Source organism: Penicillium verhagenii, assembly GCF_028828195.1.
Source record: "Penicillium verhagenii strain IBT 33310 chromosome Unknown utg000003l_segment0_segment0, whole genome shotgun sequence".
NCBI lineage: Eukaryota > Fungi > Ascomycota > Eurotiomycetes > Eurotiales > Aspergillaceae > Penicillium > Penicillium verhagenii.
Window position 1 is genome coordinate 3,048,593 of NW_026643167.1, and position 20,486 is coordinate 3,069,078.

Genomic DNA, 20,486 nt, shown 5'->3' on the forward strand with positions numbered 1-20,486 from the left:
CCCACTGCTGGCCAGTGTGGTCTCTTTTTTACTCTCACCCTCATCACACACACTCCCGCCGCCATGGATGCTAATACATTATCGCACGCATCCACCCTCTTCGCTCGAGCCGACTCTAGCTCTCGCCCATCCTATTACAAGGCGATCGGTGTTTCTCTCGCGGTCGCATCGGGTGTCTTTATCGGTGTTTCGTTTGTTTTGAAGAAGATTGGTCTTCTCAGGGCAAATGTCAAATATAATGAGGAAGCTGGAGAGGGATATGGCTATCTGAAAAATGTTCTCTGGTGGTCTGGCATGACTCTGATGATCATTGGCGAAATCTGCAACTTTGTTGCCTACGCTTTCGTCGACGCTATCCTAGTCACCCCCCTGGGTGCTTTGTCTGTGGTCATCACCACGATCTTATCAGCGATCTTCCTCAAGGAACGACTTAGTTTTGTGGGCAAGGTTGGCTGTTTCTCGTGTATCATTGGATCAGTGGTTATTGCGATGAATGCGCCCCAGCAATCTTCCGTCAGCAACATTCAAGAGATGCAGCACTATGTTATTGCGCCTGGATTCTTGACATACGCCGGTGTCATCATCGTCGGCTCTATATTCACTGCATTTTGGGCAGGTCCCCGATATGGCAAGCAGAGCATGTTCGTGTACATCAGCATTTGCAGTATGGTTGGTGGTTTAAGTGTGGTTGCAACTCAAGGTCTGGGATCGGCGATCATAGCCTGGATCGGGGGTGAGCCGCAGTATAAAGAGTGGTTTCTCTGGGTTTTATTTGCCTTTGTTATTTGCACCCTGCTGACGGAGATCATCTTCCTCAATGTAAGTTGTCTTTATTGCCAAATCTGATTTGATGGGTTGGGGATTTTGTACTGACACATCCACAGAAAGCGTTGAATCTCTTTAATGCGGCCCTCGTTACACCGACCTACTATGTCATGTTCACCAGTGCCACGATTGTGACTTCCGCTATCCTGTTCCAAGGCTTCAAGGGTACTGCCACGGAGATCTCAACGGTGATTATGGGATTCCTGCAGATTTGCACTGGTGTCGTCCTTCTCCAGATTTCTAAATCTGCGAAAGATGTGCCCGACGCCGCTGTCTTCAAAGGTGACTTGGACCAAATCCGTGAGGTCGTCACCCAGGAGGAGCCAGAATCAGAGCCCAGGGCAGACTCGATCCGTGGTGCAGCCTCTATTATTCGCCGCATCTCGACTGCTCGTCGTACCATGGAGTCTGATGAGGCCCGACGCTTCTTCCATGATAAGCATGAAGATACCCTCAAGCCCCCTGGTCAAAATGAAATCATTGAATGGGATGGAATCCGCCGGCGGAAAACTATCCTCGGGGAAGGACCCACAATGTCTCGTGCATCCACTCCTAGAACACCCTCAGTCAGGAGACAACTTCCACCGCTCGGAATGTCACACTTTCCAGATCCAGAGGACGAGGATGATCACCGACCGTCAACCAAGCAAAGTGGACATTCGTTCTTATCTGATATTCGGTCAAGGACTTCAAGTTTGCGCCACCCTCAGCAGTGGATTCCGTTGAAGGAACAGGATGAAAAGCCTACAGGTGCAGAGGATGCCGCAGCGACTCAAGATGGTGACATAGTCGACACGGAGTATCATGGTGCTTCGGCTCGTCAAATGATAGGCCGTGAGAGAAGCGATACTCCTCGATCTATCGCTTGGGCCGATGAAAAAGCCGACGAAAATAACCTGGAGCCACCAAGAAATACCGCGCGCCGTCAGTTCTCCTTCAACAGCATGCTAGGTCGCATGAGAGTCAGCCGTGAGCCATCTCCCAAGCGCCCTACCAGTCCTCCACGTGGAATTCTTCGTCGGCCCACGAACCAAGGAACAGAAGAAGAACGACTTGGACTTGTGAAGGGTGATTCCCGAACAGCACAGCCAGAGGAGAGTCTCAATGAGAAGTTAGACCGGTGGTCAAGCGGCGAGTCGGAGCATAAAGTTGAACCCCAACCCTTGCGCACTCACAGAGACTCTGTGTCATCCATGTCGACCGCAGCCTTCCCACCATATGAAGACCACCATCATGCAATGTATAGCAACCCGGGTGCTTCCGCGTCGAACCCCTACTATCTGCCACCGATACGACAAGCTGAGTCGCCAGAACAAGCGGAAGAGTACGAGGGCTGGCAACTACCGCCATCCAGTGCTCGTGGCCACAATCGCACACGAACAAATTCATCATCCCATGCCCGCGCTCCACCACCCTCCCAGTCCTCCTTCTCTACCCATCGCCACCCCAACCCGCTCCCTCCTTTGCCCGATGACACTGCGGTCGGAGTGCGATCCATCTCGTCCGGCTCGTCCGACATGGGCGTGGCTTCCATGCACTCGTCTACCGAGGGCCAAGACCCTGAGAACACCCGTCCTTCCCAGATGTCTCGCCAAAGCAGTGGTTGGCGTAGGCACATGTCTGAGCTGAGCAGTCACAACGGCGAAGAGGAGCACAGAGGAAGTGGGCATGGTGGTGCATTTGTCTAATCCTCGATTAAGGGCTGAACGCCACTTAACTCGATTCATAGTACTGCATTTGTTTTTGTTTTTTTCTCAAGGCGTTTGAACTGGGTTTATAAACTTTTTGGTATCAATCGATACGAGGGCTAGTCCCCAACAACATCATGTATGAATATGGATATGGATGTCATGATATATGACGATAATGCATTATGATTGAGCACTGTGAAGTTCCTTTGTCTTTGCCTGTCCAACTGCCTACTTCCCCGTCTACTCTAGTTTTGTAGATTAGTTATTTATTTATTTCGTCAAAACATTAAAGAATCAGAGGATCTAGATTTGTAGTAGCTTGGTCTATATGAATGAAAGGGGGTATCTTTGAAGCTTATCCAACCAACGCCATCGGCACACTGCAGAAAGCCACCCAACGTTATGCTATGCAATGTCATATGCAACGCCATGCCGAATGCAATGCATGAAAATAAAACAAAAGTCAAAAAAGTATCGGGCAAACGAAACACAAGAACGTGTTACATTAGTCTGATGCCGCTTACCGACGCCCGAACATCCCAGCAACACTCTGTTGGCCCTTCGGTGCAACGTTCAAAACGCCAAACCGGGACTCAGAAAGCCGTTTCCCAACCTTGATACTCTCCAGAACCCTAGATAGTCGATCGGGTCAGTATTGACATCATCACAGTGGTCCAGCCCAGAGTATTCTAGTCCAGCTGATCCAGATGCAGATGCAGCTGCACAGATCAAATATATAGAGAAAAGTGGACTGGAAACAGAAAATTCACATGGAGGCTTGTACGTACCATTCCACGCCAACAATCCTCACACCCTTCCATCCACCCCTACTAATCTCCTGCTGAAGTTTCCTAGCCGAAAGCCCCCCACCCGCACCGAGCGCAGTCGCATTAGATACCGCGTTCGGCTGTCCAACAATCACATGCGAGACCGTTTTCCGCGCCATGTGAATGGAGATCTGAGCGCCGTGATCGACAAGCAGACGTTTCAGTCTATGATCCGAAATTAACGGGAGGGTCGAGCCGTTGATAAACACCGTCGTGCCGAGGAATATATTGGAACTTTTCAATGTGGCGGCGGTAGGCCCGGACACGGATAGCGCACCAGGTCCAGATGACAGTCGTAGCGACTCCGAGTCCCTGCGCGCAGCGGCCGCGCCTTCCACCTCCTTCTTCCCGTCACCTGTACTCGTAGCTCGTACCGCCGCATTCGCATCGTCGCCTTTCATTTTTTTCGCCGCTAGCCGCGCCTCATAATCCGAATCCAACTTCCGTTTCCCAGAGCTCCCCATGAAGCTGCGGATATCCCGCACGCCCAGCTGCGAGCGTTTCGCTTCCATATCGCTAACCCACCTCCACTCCCCGGCGCCGTTGAGCGTATCCTTCTTCTCGCCATCCTCTTGGTCACTTCCGTAGGTCCCGTCGAATGCGCGCGACCGCGACGAGGGCACATGGTCTTCCGGGCGGAGACAGTCGCCGGTTCCGAGCTGTCGCTCTAGTTTCAGCGAGCGTGTGTCGCGCCATGTGGCTGTTCCTGCGTAGGCGGCTTTGTGTTTTTGGTGGCCTGTTGAGGCGGAGTTCCATGCGTCGAAAAGTTTGTGGTTTTGCGGGGAAGGGGCACGTTTGCGGGGGGGGTTGGGCGGGTTGGTCATGGTTCAGAATATTGTGAGGTCGCACGAGGGGTCATTGGAACTTGGGGTTTTCGGGTTCCTGTGAGGATTTGGGTCGAGGTGGGTGTAGGCTGGAGTTGATGTTGTTGATTTAGTGACATTGTCGTTGAGTGAAGTTCGAATCTTCAATGTTGGCTCGGGCGGAACTGATTCCATGGTTCCTGCTGTGTTTTGGTTTTGCTACTTTGGGATAGGGTATTTGGTGTCACGTGGAACGTCAACTGGTCAACTGGTGGCTTGGGGCTACAAACATTGAATGTTACGATGCTTTGCAGCCATGTTTTCCGTATTGATTTGGCTATTAAAGAATTTTAATTCGAATATTCAATGTTCAAATGATCCACGTTCTGCACGAGGAAAGAAGGATTTCAATATTATTCGAATGTTGCTGCACACATGTGTATCTAGTGAGTCTTGCATCGAGGATATATATGCATACACATCAAGCACTTGAGTACATTGATCAATAGTATATCCATCCAGATGTCCAGATGTCCATGGGACCTGCGCAGTTTCAAGTACCCAAATATCGTGATGTCCATTAACTGACACAAATATTGGTATAAAACCTTGGAATATAATAGTGACATGGACCTGAAGAAATAACACGTGCAGAGCCAGATCGATTCCGTGGTACTAAGAATGTTAGGTCACATGCCCCTGAGGTACAACATAAGGTTAAGGCACAACCCATGGATAGCTTTGTATCCAAGAAAGAAAAAAAAAGCAATGTAAGATTAGATTTCTCACGGCCACATGGCTGCTACATCCATGAATCGCAAAAAAGTCATGTTTCTTTGAGCGACGTATGCATTCCATACCTATCCAATCTAGGCAAATTTAGGGCAACTGCAGCCTTTTGACAGATTTGGCGTACGCCAACGCTTAATTCTATTTGTATATGCTACGACACGAGGATGGATGATTTTCCGAGGTTCAGGCTGCTGGTCCCCCTCTTCCCGAGGCACTCATCTTCCAGAAGGCTGCTGCGATCCGTGACTTGCCCACTGCATTCTGTGTTTATTTCTGTACTCTGTACTTTGTACCTGACTGGTCCCCTGCGGCACTGGCACCTACCCGCTGTGCGTGGGCAAAATGCAATACCTTGACAAAAGCAAAATTAAAAAGCTTTAATGGATGAGAAGTCAAGTACGGAAGGGAAGATAAAAAGAAGAAAAGAAATTCAAGCTCGAAAGCTTGGTGAATCTGGGGGATGACCGAAGTACCCAGTCTACTCGAGCTTATCGCAAGTCCCACCAGGGCAGTTGAAGCGTACTCAGCATATCCCAGCAAATTCCAACCTTGGAAGTTTCGGATTTTCTTTTGTCTTGAGGGACTTTTTTTATTATTGTTATTATTTTTCTTTTCCATGAAATTCCTTTCGGCTTAACTTCTATCTCTACAGGGGAGCCTAAAAGAAAAGAAAAAGAACGGTCTAAAATCTACAGAACACCAGAGCAGCAGGGCCAGACACCTGGGCACCTGGGCACACGTACATGAAACTCAATGCAACTGACGTGCCCGGATCAAGTGCTCTCAAGGGATAGGAGGGGATGGCGGGGGAACCCAAAACAAAAAGCAAAAAGCAAAAAAAAAAGCAAAACCGCCAGCCCAAAGCCGAAACCAGCGAAACCAGCACGACCGCCAGTTCATCCAAGCCACATCTATCCCTTGATTGAGGTTGGCCCGTAGAGATAGCGAGACACTCACCAGTTGAAAGGCTGGACCCAAGCAGCGGTGAGCAACATCCCCAGCATCCCCCAGATGTCTCTAGACCTGACCTGCAGGATGGCATGCTTCGAGAATGCGGGCGATCTCCTCCAAAAAGGAAAGCGGGCTGCAAGAGAGGGGAACCATGAGAGACATGCACATTCTTCTGGAGGACCAAGTGCGAGAGACAAGAGACGGTGTGATGAAAGTTGTACTTTGAGAGAAATAGAAAATTTTTGGTAAATAGAGAGAAGTTGATACGATACGCTAATACGGATTATCCGGGGAAAGATTGCCCAGGTGAGAGTTGAGTGAGCTCGTTTTCCCTGATCTTACTTGATCGCAGATGTAGCCGTACTTCGTACATGCCAGATACATGTGCGTGGACTCCGTCCAAGTACATTAGTTAATTTATTTTTATATTTTGATTCGTGTTTCGGTCTTTCTCTTGCAGGAAATCGAATGTCGTACATAGTATAGACAATCTTATCGCGCTGACGTCGTGCCGATCATTTCTGCAGTAGGGAAGCATCTCCAGATTGACGCAACTCCGGGGCCATCATCATCATCAGAACTTACGGAGATACGACAAGAGAAAAAAGAAAAACGAAAAAGGAGACAGAAGGAGAAAAAGAAAAAAATATCATCCTTGAATTTTGCAGAGTGAAACACCAAGAGTGTGGAAATAATTGACATTCAACCCAGAATCAATGGTTAACTCCACAACCTAGAGTAAGCAAAACGCCAAAACAACTTGCCCCTTCCACACAGCTACTGTACTAAGGGAAAAAAGAGAAAAGACATGGGGAAAAGGAGAAAAAAAAACAAGTATGAATAAAGCTGTGCCACGTCTGCACGCAAGGGAGGGGGAAAAGCAACTGGCGGTGAAATCCACCATGATCTAGCCCGCTACGTGGTGAGGCCGACGACCAGTCATTATCCGGTCGGATCGTCGATCGGCGGGCGGTTGCAGCAATAAGAGGGGCTAATAGCCAATCAACGGGGCAAGTGGAGAAAGCTCTGTCTTTTAGTGTCGTTACACCTTTTGGCCCGGGCCATCCTGGTCTGAGATTTTTTTTTCATTTTTATTACGGCGTAAAGAAAAAAGAGAAGGGAAAAGAGAGAGATATTCGGAGGAATGGCCCAACATGGGTTGGTCCACGATTGTAATGAACGTGCAGTCGATCTCACGGGACGAATGCAATGCGAGGTTAAATCAGGTTGCACGGGCTAAATAGGACGTGGTGGATTATCATTGGTTTTCCAAGGCTGAGAAATGTTTAGGATTTTTGTTTTTGTTTTTTTTTTTTCTTCTTTTCTTCTTTTCTGTGGCGATATTGGCGATATTGGCGATTTTCCATGTCCTCATTCACAACTTGAAATGAGTTGAACTTTTATTCTGCAAATCAGGAAGAAAATCAGGACAATTGACCGATGACTCGATACGGGGAGTAGTTTCTGTGGGTTGTTTCCAGGTTGTGATTTGTGTTTAGTATTTTAGTCTCCTTCGTAGCGTGACTCGTGTGGATATGAATTGATTTCCCGCAACGAATCATGGCTCTTCTGTTACTCCGTACAACGAGGCCAACGCCCAGGGAACATCCCTGTTGATGATTCCAAAGTTCCCATTTTCACTTTTCCTTGTCCCACTTGGTTTGGTTGAGAGAAACCCAAGTCCGATCCCGGAGCTTTTTTTTGGGGGGTACTTATCATGACAAGGATATAAATTGATATGGGGAAAGTTATAGTGAATATAGTCAAATAATCCATTTTCCACCCCCTGGTGAAACCTGTCATAGTCGACTATACAAAGTTTTTTTTTTGCACGGACTGGGCTGCAGGGTAACTGGTCGCTGCAAGGTACGGGACGAACCCGTCGATCGATAAAATCCATATAGAATGGTGGAATCATAGGGGAATTATACTGTGGTTTACAATAGGAATATAATATGAACAAAAAGGAAACTAAGTGGAGGTGCGCCCCGAGCCGGGAATGGTTGAGATTTGATCCCGTGTTATCATTACCCGATGGTTCCACGGATTTCACTTGATCGTCATTCGTCTCCCTTGCCTGCCCCTTCCTAACGGTGATTCGGAAAAGCTGATACATCACACCTTCATTTGAAAAGTGGGGGTTGGGAGTGGAGAAAGAAGAGAATAATAATTGATGGTCATAGCTTTTGCCAAAGTGGTTTTGATTTGATTTTGCTTTTGCTCCTTTTCCCTTTTCTGTTTAATTCCGAGTGCCCCGATCAGCTCTGAAGACTAGCGTCGAACAAGAACAAGGCGGCAAAAGGATAAAAGAGAGAAATGGAGAGAAAAAAAAAAGCAAAAGAAAGAGAGGCGTGATTGGATTTGATGAGCTCCACTTCATTGCCCCCTTAATGATTATATTGAAATTGAAATTGTAATTGATTGTACTCAATTCATATGGAAGAATTATGAGTGAGTTACATTTGCTCTGTGTGTTATGGAGTCATGGCTGATGTACAAATGATTAACTCTGGCGGATCCTCTACTGTACGCTGCGCAGCGGGTATCGGCCCGTCGATAGTGAGCAGCGGTGCAGGGATCTGGGCCCTTTTTTTATGGATTCTGGGAAGTTTTTTTATGGAGTTCAGAGAACAAGTGGTACCTGCTTTTTCCGACTTCCTCCACTTTTTTCCCTTTACCTTGACCTGGTGTAAGTAACCTAGTAACTAGTTACTATGTCACTTTTTTTTTTTTGTTGTTGTCATCATATCCGAGCCCCGTTTCTTCCCGATTCCCCTCTCCCCGTTCCCCGTCCTCCCCGGGCGCCACTAAGAGAGGCCGCTAATGAAGGTAACCCAGTTCCAGGTGAATGATTACAGTCAGCTAGTTGTCAATAATGAAAGTGTAAAAAACAAAAAAACAAAAACAAAATAAAAAACAGGAATAAAGTGAAAAAGGAGAATAAACGATAAACGAGATACGCTGGCGCTTTCCAGTTTCAGGGATAAATGACTATTGCTATCTGGTATAAGCTCGGACAAGGACTACGGGGAACTGGCACCCGGGGTTGACATCTGTCAACCCAAAGAAATCGGATCCGGCTCTTCAAGATCTACTATGCAAGGGATGAACACGACAGATGGCGGTGTAAGAGAAAAGTCACGATTCCCCTTACTGGGATCTAGAATGTCTGGAAAACGGGTTAGTAAAGTCAATGTTACTGATATCGTCACGGGAGCAATTACAATCCGGACGTGGGACTGAGCAGGGATACATTGAGTACATGGAGGAGTAGATGAGAGAACAGACCCTTGATCGACTTCAAGCCACCCGTGTTTCGTGGTGCGTTCTGAGCCACTGGATTTTGCCCCCCTCTTTTATCCTCCTTTTTCACTTATTTTCTTATTTTCCTTTTTATTCCTTTTCTTCCCTCGGTGTGTGACGCGCCCACTCCACCGTTACTCACGGGCCGCCTCTATATCGCTCCAGAGTGGTCTTTTTTTTTTTTTTTTTTTTTTTTTTTCTTTTCTGTTTTTTGAAGAAATAAAAAAAAATATCAATCAAATAAACATAATCAGAGTAATGATGTACCTCCGTTCTCCGTAATCATGTTCATTTCTACACGATCGACGGGCCGCGCTTTCTCAGAGATCCATAGACGGGAGTCCGTGTGTCCTGCTGCTCGATTTGACTGATCGGACCGTTTCTCAATTTCTTAGTTGTTTCTTCCTCTCACATGGACCTTGCATAAAAGAAGAAAGAAAATATGAAATAAAATAAAACCACAACAAAACGGCAGCTCTACATTCGGGATATCAAGTTTCATCTTAACCGACTTCCATCTGAAGAAATTGGCAAAATTACAGTGACGTGGATTATACGGAGTATTAAGAGTATTAAGCGCTGGGGTTTTCTGAAACTCGGGTAATCGACCGTGCAGTTGGTCTGCAGCCGCAAAATGTCTTGCACGGGGAAAAGAGGGGAAAAAACCACACGTCGATCAGAGGTCGAGACTCTCCATCCTCATTGTTTTTTGATCTGGAATTAAATCCAATTAAATCCAATTAATCACAATAAATCCCAATAAATCCCAATTAAATGTCATTTCAAAATGATCTTTGGTATCTTTGTAACTTTTGTAACGGAGGGACCTACTCCGATCTCTTTTCTCTTTCTCATTTCCATGGGTTTTTTTCTCTCTATGGGTTTCGGGTTCAGTGGGGACTCCGGCAGGAGTCAACCATGGTTATACTACTATCTGTATATAGTATGTGGTATTCTTGTTTTTCCCGAACTATTGACCATAGCATTCAAATGTTGCAGATTGTTCCAAATGTGATCTGTTCCCGGTGCGTGGCAGTATTTGAACTAGTGGCGGGGAGAGAGAGACGATCAGCGTTTTTGTCACACAGACCAGGATCCTCCAGCTGAGTGGATCTGGTTTTTCCCTCTTTCTGGGTTTTTTTTTTCTGGTTTTTGTATTTTTTTTTCTATCTTTTCTATCTTTTCGATTTTCATGATTTTCTTTTTTCTTTTCATGTGGTTTTGACCTAGTATCTTGTATTGTTGTTCTCTCTGTCCCTGCATGTTTCTTCTCTTCCGGTTTGTTTAGGGAGACTTTCATCTAGGTACTTACTAGTATTAGAGGGGAAAAGCGATTCAATAGGAGGCTTTTGTTTGGTAATTTGTAATTTCCATGATTTACTCTTTTTGTATTTATTATGATATCCATTATTCGTTTTTTTATTCGTTTTTTTATTCGTTTTTTTATTCGTTTTATTCTTTTATTCTTTTATTCTTTTATTCCTTTTTTCCTTTTCCTATTTTCCACTAGTTACCGTCCTTGCTTGGTGGCGGTTGACTCGATCGCAGTACACCTCCACTTCTCTGGTCCCACACGATGATTCGATGCTATTTCTGTTGAGGGAAGTGGGAAAACAGAGACCCTCAAAAAGGTGGAAAAGGTGGCCGGGATTTCTGCACACATTCCTCTTGTTCTCTTCTTCTCCCAGCCCTTTTGTTTAGTCATCTCTGCGGCTCAGCGTGTTTCTGCCCCTTCCAAACGCTGGAGGTGATGCGTTTGCCTGCCACTTGCTACCCCCTCCCTTTCTAAGGTGCATCCCGCATCCCCAAACACTACTTCTTGCATGCGACCTGCACTGCTAGACTGTTTTTCTTCCCACTCTATGCTTTTTTTTATTTCTTCACGACCTTTGATGAGATCTTGACTTTTTGATGACATTTGCACTCTATTCATTTGCTTGCGCTTCATAATCCGTCTTTGCATCTACTATTCGAGTCAACTCGATAGTTTTCCCCATTGAACGGCCCCCCCCATTGCGACCCTGCTTGAATTCCACCCAAAAAACAGCGATTCATTTCAAAAGGACAAGGAAGTTACATCTACCCTTTTTTAACTCTTCCCCTCTCCACGGACGTCGTGCAACCTACAAAAAGCCCGGCTCTTTGAAAGGATAAAGGAAAGGAAGAAAAAAAAAACAACTTGCTTCCCCCTCTCCCCCAAAAACAAGACGTTGTTTTTCTAGACAAGCTCCGCCGGGAACTATCGATACATTCCTCAGCCCCGAACGTCTCTCCTCCCCCACCCCCTGCCTCTACTCTTCTTCTCCAGTGTTCCCCCGTGAAACCGAAAAGCTGGAGCTGCCGTCGATCTCGCAGGTCCACACCCGCGGCCCTGCTGAACCCCCCTGGTACAACCAGCACGCGGCCGAACGACCGCTACTGTCGGGCGATAAGCTCCCCGCCCTCAGCTTGCCCACGGCCCAAGTTTCCTCTCGTGGTTATCAAGACGCCAGCGTTAGCGGCAGTGCTCGCACCAGCCTGTCCGGCGCCTCGGCCGTACACGAACCCCGGAGTCCACCACACACCGACTTACATCGGCTTTCCCTGGATTCGGAGTATTCTATCGTGCCCAACGAGGCCTATTACCCCAGCCCGACCTCGCTCGGCAGTATGAATCAGGCCCCGCCCTATATGGACGTCCATTCCCATATGTCTTCCGCCCAACCATACGCTTCCCAGGGTGCAACCGCTGGTGCCATGTCGCATTATCCCTATCATCAACAACCGCCTGTATTGCAGCCAGTATCCAGCTATGGTCCATCATATCAGTATGGGTACCCCAATGGAGTCACCTCACCGCCAACTGGACATCCTCCACCACCCGGCACTATGGGTGGACAGATGGCACCTCAGATTTTACCGCTTCCAGGTGGTTAGTGTTTTCCCTTTTGTCTTTTGATCATTTGCCGGTCTTGTCCATGCCCCAGATGACTTTGACGTGAAACTGCTATTGTACCAGAAACGAGTATACTAACAATGTCTTAGTAAGCAACCACCAAGGTCCCGGAGGCTACGGGAACAGTACCGGGTCGCCTTTACAAGGATATGTGTATGATTCAACGGGCCAAGTTGCTCCCCCAGGAGCCAAGCCACGTGTCACTGCAACTTTGTGGGAAGATGAGGGGAGCCTCTGTTATCAGGTGGAGGCTAAGGGCGTCTGTGTTGCGCGACGAGAGGGTGAGTGAACAACGCGATTGGCTTAGATGGAAATACATTCCAGACCCAAAATTCCTAACGAGATGAAACAGACAACCACATGATCAACGGCACAAAGTTATTGAATGTCGCTGGAATGACCCGCGGTCGCCGAGACGGAATATTGAAAAGTGAAAAGTTGCGCCATGTGGTGAAAATTGGCCCCATGCATTTGAAGGGTGTCTGGTATGCTAAACAGCCCCAAAATAACACCCCCAAGCATTAACCTTGCCCCACAAGCTAACTGTAAAATTAGGATTCCATTTGAGCGGGCGTTGGAATTCTCCAACAAGGAGAAGATCACAGACCTTTTGTACCCATTGTTCGTGCACAACATCGGTGGCCTGCTGTACCACCCAGCCAACCAGAACCGGACAAACATGGTAGTGCAAGAATCCCAGCGACGAAGCATGGAAGGTCCTCCCGCTGGCCCTCAACGGACCCCGACCGCGCCCCAGTCCTCGACCTTGCATCATCACCAGGGGTTGCAGACTCCCATGTCCGCTCAGATGTCACAACCACCTTCTATGAGTGGCCAACGTCCTGGAATGGACCGACCCTTTCCCACTCCTCCCGCCAGTGCATCCAGTCTCATGGGTGTTACCAACCAGGGAAGCTCATATGAATGGACAGGCCAATCAATGAATTCGGGAGTCCCCCACACCCAGCCACTGTCAATCGACACCACATTGAACCATCAGCAGCAACAGCGTTCAATGCCCACAACACCGGCCACCACTCCCCCGGGTAGCAACATGCAAGCCATGCCTCCCTATCAGGCACAGTCCGGCTATGATAGTTCTAAACCCTACTACTCTGGTCCCCCTCAGTCTCACTCCCAGTACGCCCCCAACACACCAATGACTCAGTCTGGTATGCCTCAGTACGCCCAGCAACTCCCTGCGGTCAATTATCTCAAGAGTGAAATGGCCCCTCCGACCGGTCGCCCTCCGGGTCCTCCCGAGGGGGAAACCCCTGAGTTGAAGTCCGAGCGTTACTCCCAAAGCAATGGTCCAGAGGAGTCAGTTCCATCGCAGGAACCCGAGTATCTTCAGGACCAGGGATCGACGTACGGTGCCAACCGTGGATCCTACACTTACTCTACTAACCCGTCGGTCGGCTCCATGACTGGCGAACACTCGCAATTGACTCCTGAGATGACCGGATCGCCGCAGCAGAACGGTTCGGGCCGCATGACCCCACGTACTAGCGTGAGCGGACCTCCGCCGCACTGGACTTCCGGCTACAATACCCCTCCCCGCCCATCTGCAGCAACCACCCTATACAATGCCGTTAGTGACACCCGTGGTACACCGGCCAATGGTGTTTCTGATCCCTATTCTATGGCTTCATCTTCCACACCAGTGTACCCAACCACCGTCAACGGGTCTTTGGGTGGATCAGGTGGTAAGCGCAGACGTGATGATGAGGAGGTGATCCGTCCCGAGAGTGGTGATGGCTATGAAAGCAAGCGTCGTAAGACCATCACTGAGACCACCCTTGGTGGCCCTGTTGGCGGTGCTCCTCTCCTGCAGCCCATGAAGACGAGTGGTGCTGTTATGGCCGGCCGCCGTCGCTAAAACAATCCAAAAAAAACGAACGTCAACGTCAACATCAACCACCTCACCACGCCTCGACTTGACTAATTGTGTCATGTGTCTTAAAAACGACATCTTCTCTTCTCTGGCTGGAGTTTGTGAAATTTTTACTCTTTATTTTTTCGGACTTGCTGATAGACTGTGGTGCTTCATTGGATTACCGCAGACCCGGTATGTCTCTTACGATTTGATTTCTTCCGGCTCAGCACACCCAACACGTGCAATGTGCATTCATTCTCCACCATTGTCCTCCAGACCAGGAGCAACAGTCTGAAAACTGTTCTCTTCATGATTCCTTGTTTTCTGAGGCATGCATTTTTGGTTTTATTTTTCTGGGTTATTTTTCACTCGCACACTTCGCCCCGGGTTTATCAATCTCGGGTTTGACGAATTCCATTTCCAGCATGCTTTGATATGTGGAAAAACATCTTTTATCGTTCTGCAAAGTGATGACACGGGAAACGGGGAATGACGCTTTGCTTTGCATGGGCCTACTACAAACCCACCTTGATGACTATGATGACACGAATCTACTGTAACGAATCTTCTATGTGCGATCTTTCCTATATCGCTATGGTTTTCTTTTGATTTATTTTTTTCTCTTTCTTTGCTCGTTTTTAGTGCGTCATTGGTTCTTACTGCTTGGCCTTTCATTTTCTTTAAGCCTTTGCTTCTTCTTTTTACTTCTCTCTGGGCTGAAAAGGGTCTTCTTTGCTGGCATCCGTGGCTTTTCTTACCCTCCATGGTTATGTTTTAGAGAGACGATATGATGGTAATGAATGATCATGAACTGAACTGATTTTATTTTATTTGCCTCTTCGAGGTCGGCGATACATTGTTTCTGGTTAAATCTTGATTAATCGAGCCTAATGAATGATATACGGCTTGAATGACCCTAGTACTTGGCATACTGTAGTGCAAACTCCAATGTGATTTTGACTAGCAGAGTTGCAGTAGTAACGTTGACCCTAGATACTCCCAAGGTACTCACTACTAGTGATATCTGTCGAGATCACATGTGCATAATCCTCCGCATCGCAAAGGAGCATGTCGAGACATTGGGACGTCCAATAAACTCTTTTCACGCCGATTATGACAAGCCACGCAATTCCCATCTATCCCATCTATAGAAGCATCCATCCCGAGCCCTCATATTTACCATACCCAAACCTTTGACATCGTTACACATCAATGACCATGCAAAAATCGACATGAAACAAAGGCAAGGAGCCATAACAAATAATCACATACTGTATCTCATACCAAAACAAACTTCCATGCCGACCCCCATTTCCCTCCCATCCATCCATCCATCCCCGAAGAACCCAGAACAAACATGCAAAACCACTCGGAATCATAATATGTACGATGACAATCGTAATTATAGCAAAACCAAGCCACTAGCATAAATAATAAATGAGATGAAAACAAAACAATGAGACGAAAACAAGCGGAGTTCAGCGCTTGCTACCCTGCGCTGCGAAGATCTGCTGCCAGATCTCTAGCCACTGCTGCTGCTTGTACGAGAGCGGACGATGCGGGTTCTTAAAGGTCGTGGCGAGCAGGTCGCGGAGGCGCGCGTTGAGGAATTTAAGCGCGAGCATGGACTTCCAGTCGCGCAGGGCGAAGCGAATGCGGTTTGCGTCGATGGAGATGACGCCTGAGTGTAGCTGGTGAGGAGGCGAGAGAGTCAGTATGTGTTCAGTAGAATAGGTGGAAAGGGTGAAAGTCCAGGCCTGATGTGATGCAATGCCTGCTTACCTTGAACTCGGCCTCGCCACATAGCAGGGCAATCGCGAAATCATCCACAGCGGTAGTCTCGTGCGCGTTCAAGTTGCGGTTACGAGCTTGCATGATGTGGTAATACGAGAGCCACTTGATAGCGTGATCGGCGCGTTTATTTACAGAGGTGGGGTGTAAGGTGACGGACTGGTTGTTCAGAACGTTGCGCCAGCCCTTTCCTTCGCGGGTGAGGAGCTTGGGGTAAAAGCTCCAGGCGATGACGGAGTTTATAACGACATCGTTCGTGCTGTTGATGTCGTGTTCTTCGGGGATTATGAAGAATTGACGGTTTCGGTTGCTTGAGCGGGCTCTGTGAGAGGGTATTAGTATTGAGTATATGGATTTTTGACAAAAAGTCGGGATGAAAAGCAAGGTAGCGGGCTATCTATTAGCACTACTTACCTGTTTAGCGCAGACTTCTGTGAAGGGTCCAGGCTTAGGAGCCCGGCGTCAGCAATGGATACGATGAGCTGCATTTTAACGTCCTCGATACCCATGAGTGTTTGTGGATTGAGGAAGTTCTTCCGACAGAATGTGAACTCATTTGTGCCGGGTGTGCTTCGTGAGCGTCTCCAGCCGCAGTAGGCATTGTAGACTGTCAATAGATCTGAGTCGCCTAGAAAAGGGAAAGAAGAAAGGTTAGAAGCTGGCCGGGAACTGCGTAGCGTAAAAAAAATGAGAATGCAATTTACCTCTCTGGAAAGAGTTTCGTGCGGCGTCACGTTGCGAATTCGATCCCATGGTGTTGACGAAAGGCGATTTGGAGGAAAGAATGGCAGCAATGCTGACAGCAGCATCAAGACACTTGAAGAATGCTCCGTGGATGATCAGTTTTCCGAGGAATACATCCAGCGGCAGCTTTGCTAATTGACTTCCCAAGGGCGTAAGACTTTCATTGCTGGTGAGAGCTTTCACTTCCTTGAGAGAATCAATAGCACGTCTAATGTTCTTAGAAGATGGTGGGTCCAGAGCTTCTAGAAGGGTTTGTTCAACCTCGCCTAATTTGCAGATTTTAACTCGTAGAACAAGGTCTTGGAGGGATAGTCGGAGCATTTCCGGCGTTTGTTGCCCAGCCAGCTATGCAGTATTGGGTTAGTTGATTTTCAATTGTGAATTTTGAAATTTTGCAATGGCTTACCAGCTTGTCGTGTCGCTGTTTAGTGAAGAGATGGAAGCAGATGCCCTCCTGGACACGGCCTGCTCGACCACGTCTTTGCTTCGCATTGGCACGGGAAATAAATGACTCCACCAGGCGAGAAAGCTGTCTCCTTTCGTCGAATCTGGAGGAGATGTTAGTAGGAATAATTCAAATGTATAAGCATTTTGTGGGTCACAAACCGCATCATCTTCTCCTTTCCTGTGTCAACAACTGCAGTAATGTCTGGAATGGTAATACCAGTCTCAGCAATGTTAGTGGCAATAACGATCTTTCTTGTGCCTGGAGGCGGCACGTTGAATGCCCTTTCTTGATCTTCACTGGCAATTGAGGAGTGGAGAGCATGAACAATCCATCCCTTTTGGAAGGTAGGCTCGGCGAGAAGTTCGTCATTAAGACGACGGATCTCAGCCAGACCAGGCATAAAGACCAAGATTGCCTTGCTGTAACGGTCCATCTCCGGAGCAGTGGCTATCTTGAGAAGCAGTCGCTTGATCAGCTGGAAATCCATACGATACTCGTCAAATCTGACCACGGTTTCCCGTGTCTGCTTGGAATATCCTTCAAGACTGGCTTGTAAGCCTCCAGTGTCGCTATTGGAATCTTCAGCCTCATCAGGGTCATCGTCTGGAACTATCTTTGCATCATCTTCAGATAACCGATAGTTGGTCAACTCAACTGCATCCTCAAGATACTTCATTTCCACAGGGAAAGTTCGTCCAGGGATGTTGAGAACCGGTACACCACCAAGGTAGGTAGAGAAACGTTGAGCTTCAAGAGTAGCAGACATCAGAATGAGTTTAAGATCGAGCCGTTTCTGCATCAACCGGCGAAGAACAACCAGCAAAAAGTCACTATCAATTGTTCGCTCGTGGACTTCGTCCAGAACAACGTGGGTGATATCCTGGAAGTCATCTGGCCGCTCCAGCATGCGCACAACAACACCGGTGGTTCTAGTCAAGTTAGTTCGCACTCAAGAACACAGATAAATTGGACCAAAACAATAGAAAAAGACTTACGCATATACAAGTCGAGTGGAAGATGTGATCTTGCTCTCCAGTCTAACCGCGAAACCGACAAGAGATCGGAACGTCCCCACATCATTCTTACTCTCTCCCAGTTCTTCACTGACTCGACGAGCAAGTGAGATGGCCGAAATTCGACGCGGTTCCGTCACATACACTTTACAAGGGCGGCCTTGAAGCATTTCATGCTCAAGGATAAAAGATGGGATCTGAGTACTCTTTCCACTTCCGGTCTCACTGCAGATGATGATTACTCGATGAGTCTCCAAAGTCTCCAGAATCTCATCTTTGAAATTCCAAATAGGAAGGGTCATTCGGCCCTGCATCATTTTGTGGAAAGATGGGGCGGATGCCTTTGCGTGCCATGCCTCCCTTAATCGATCATCTCCCCCAATAAAGTTGTTGTCCCTGGAGTTACCTTTCATGGGAGTGGCCGGCTTCACACCATTTCCATTTCTCTTCCGGAAGTTGTCCAATAGTACAACATCATCCTCAAAAGTACCTTGATTTTCCTGTACGAGAAGTTTTAGGTTCTTGACTGTAGTTTTGTCCACTTCATCCTCCTGCGTCTTCTTCAGTTCAGAAAACTCGGTCCAAAGATCTCTCCAGACTGCAGGTATCCGTAGATAGGCCTTGCCTTCTTTGGAGCTTTGAGGGAAAAGAATGAACAACGCAAGAGTCGATACGTATCCCTCTGCTTGTTGAGAGTCAGGTGTTGCAAGAGTATCCATTGAAACGAATGTTGCATTTCCATTCGACTTATGCGTGACCGACTCCACCTTCAATAGGAAGGGAGGCTCTTGCGGCTTGGACCAGCGGACCTCGATGGCCTTTCTGTTGTGATGCCCCGAGGACGAAAAGTCTTGATAGACAACCTTGCATGCTGAATCTCTAGCCTTGCAGGTCTCCTCCAAGACTCGGCGTGGACTCAGGCCTGTTGACCTGCCAAAGTCCCGAAGCGTAATTTTGGCTCCATTCTCGGGAGGTGCAAGGCCTAGCACCGAGCCCGACTTTTCAGCCTCGTTCTCGAACATACCACCCAGTAGACCATCCGCCTCATCCATCTCTTCAAGTGATGGAACGGTCAAATTGGGATCTTCGGGCTCCTGTTCCTGGCTGACCACCTCAACTTCTTTCTTTTTCTCAGCTGGACGCCGGAGGAAGGCCGTGTCCTTTCTGAGATCTTCGAGCCTGAGTTGCCAAATGTACTCGGCCTCTCGGCGCTCAAACAGAACATCACGTTCTATTTTGGCAATCTTGCGTTGCAATTTAGCCACTTCAGGGTCCTCGGACGGACTGGGCGCAGATCCGCGGCCCTTTTTGCCCTTACCTGGACGATCGAACAATTCTGGTTGAAGGCCATAGAGCTTGGTCTGAAAATCCAACCATTCTGGAACCATGGAATCGGGGTCAACCGAGCTATCCGAGTCGTAAGAAACAGGAGGCGCAACTTTTGCAGCCTTCCATTCTGCTTTAGGCTTTTCTTGCTTGTTTCCATTCGAAGTCTTATTGGGAGTAGAAGCCCTCGATGGGTCCGATCCTGATGAAGGTTAGTACTTTTTTTTTCAGATCGAATCAGACTCTCAATTTACCAATCATCCATGATGTGACCTCTGCATCTTTTTGAGGTCGTGAACTAGTCTGTGTGTATGAGGGGAGATCTTGCTTGGGACTGTTCTTCGCCAACCATTCCAAGGCCTCATCTAGATTCCACACAGCATCTCGGCTAGCACTCATGGGTGTTTCCCTGAAATACAAGATGATGTGCTTGAGTGCTCCTTCCACTCCATTGTTAGTAAACCCAAGTTTGAAAAGTGTTTCCTGCAATGTCCAGAGCTTCACAAGGAGCTCCTCCTCAGAGCCCTCCTGCTTTCCGCTGACATTCCGTCCATTGGAGATAAGATAATCATGGTCTTCTGAGCCAGCTAGCTCCAGAATTCTATCTTGCACATCTGCCGGAAGCCATTCGAGAAGACCCAAGGTCACCGACTGCTGTCTGAAGACACGACGTTCATTTTCCATTTTGGTAGCTTGGCGCACCGCATCGCTCCTGCATTTGGCCGCATTTTTTTCGATCAAAATTTGTAGCTCTGCTTCCTCCAAGTGCTTCTCAAGTTCCTCGGGTGTGTAGTCTTGTAATGAGGGGCCGCTCTGTGGTGCGCCCGCATCGACCGGACGGTCTTCTTGGCTTGTAGGTAGGGTTTCGTTTTGCGGAGTAGGCTTTGATTCTGTAGCTGTTGAGGTAGGTGTTTCGATAGCCTCTGGCTTCGGTTTGGAAGGTATTGAGACCGTTGCGAAGCCCCGCGCGGGATTTGAGGCGGGCTTTTTCTTTTTCTTATTGTTTGGTGGCATTGTATAATGACACTGAGAGGACGGAGCCCTGAAAAATTGAAATTAGAGCCGGAAAGGTACCAACTGAACAAAATCTTCACTGAAATTACTCACAGATAAACGAGAGGAGGAGGGGCGGAGGTGTTGTAAAGCGTGGAATTAGGATAG

At 47.9% G+C, this 20,486-nt stretch overlaps 4 protein-coding genes across 4 annotated transcripts; 2 read left to right on the forward strand and 2 right to left on the reverse strand.

Annotated features, from left to right (window-relative positions):
- Positions 1–63: 63 nt before the first annotated feature.
- On the forward strand, positions 64–2,513 carry N7466_002523 (DUF803 domain membrane protein; the record flags this gene model as incomplete). Its single annotated transcript, XM_057161921.1, has 2 exons — positions 64–819; positions 885–2,513. 2 exons carry the CDS (start codon positions 64–66, stop codon positions 2,511–2,513), a joined length of 2,385 nt encoding a protein of 794 aa, XP_057025206.1.
- A 523-nt stretch (positions 2,514–3,036) lies between these two features.
- On the reverse strand, positions 3,037–4,167 carry N7466_002524 (uncharacterized protein; the record flags this gene model as incomplete). The annotated part of the gene is made up of 2 exons (XM_057161922.1): positions 3,037–3,148; positions 3,305–4,167. 2 exons carry the CDS (start codon positions 4,165–4,167, stop codon positions 3,037–3,039), a joined length of 975 nt encoding a protein of 324 aa, XP_057025207.1.
- A 6,015-nt stretch (positions 4,168–10,182) lies between these two features.
- Positions 10,183–14,006, forward strand: N7466_002525 (KilA-N domain-containing protein; the record flags this gene model as incomplete). The annotated part of the gene is made up of 5 exons (XM_057161923.1): positions 10,183–10,217; positions 11,415–12,103; positions 12,217–12,408; positions 12,480–12,612; positions 12,683–14,006. The coding sequence occupies 5 exons, from the start codon at positions 10,183–10,185 to the stop codon at positions 14,004–14,006; spliced, it is 2,373 nt and encodes a 790-aa protein (XP_057025208.1).
- A 1,475-nt stretch (positions 14,007–15,481) lies between these two features.
- On the reverse strand, positions 15,482–20,339 carry N7466_002526 (putative ATP dependent RNA helicase; the record flags this gene model as incomplete). Its single annotated transcript, XM_057161924.1, has 8 exons — positions 15,482–15,694; positions 15,786–16,116; positions 16,209–16,422; positions 16,499–16,883; positions 16,945–17,086; positions 17,145–17,915; positions 17,982–19,527; positions 19,580–20,339. The coding sequence occupies 8 exons, from the start codon at positions 20,337–20,339 to the stop codon at positions 15,482–15,484; spliced, it is 4,362 nt and encodes a 1,453-aa protein (XP_057025209.1).
- Between the last annotated feature and the right edge of the window lie 147 nt (positions 20,340–20,486).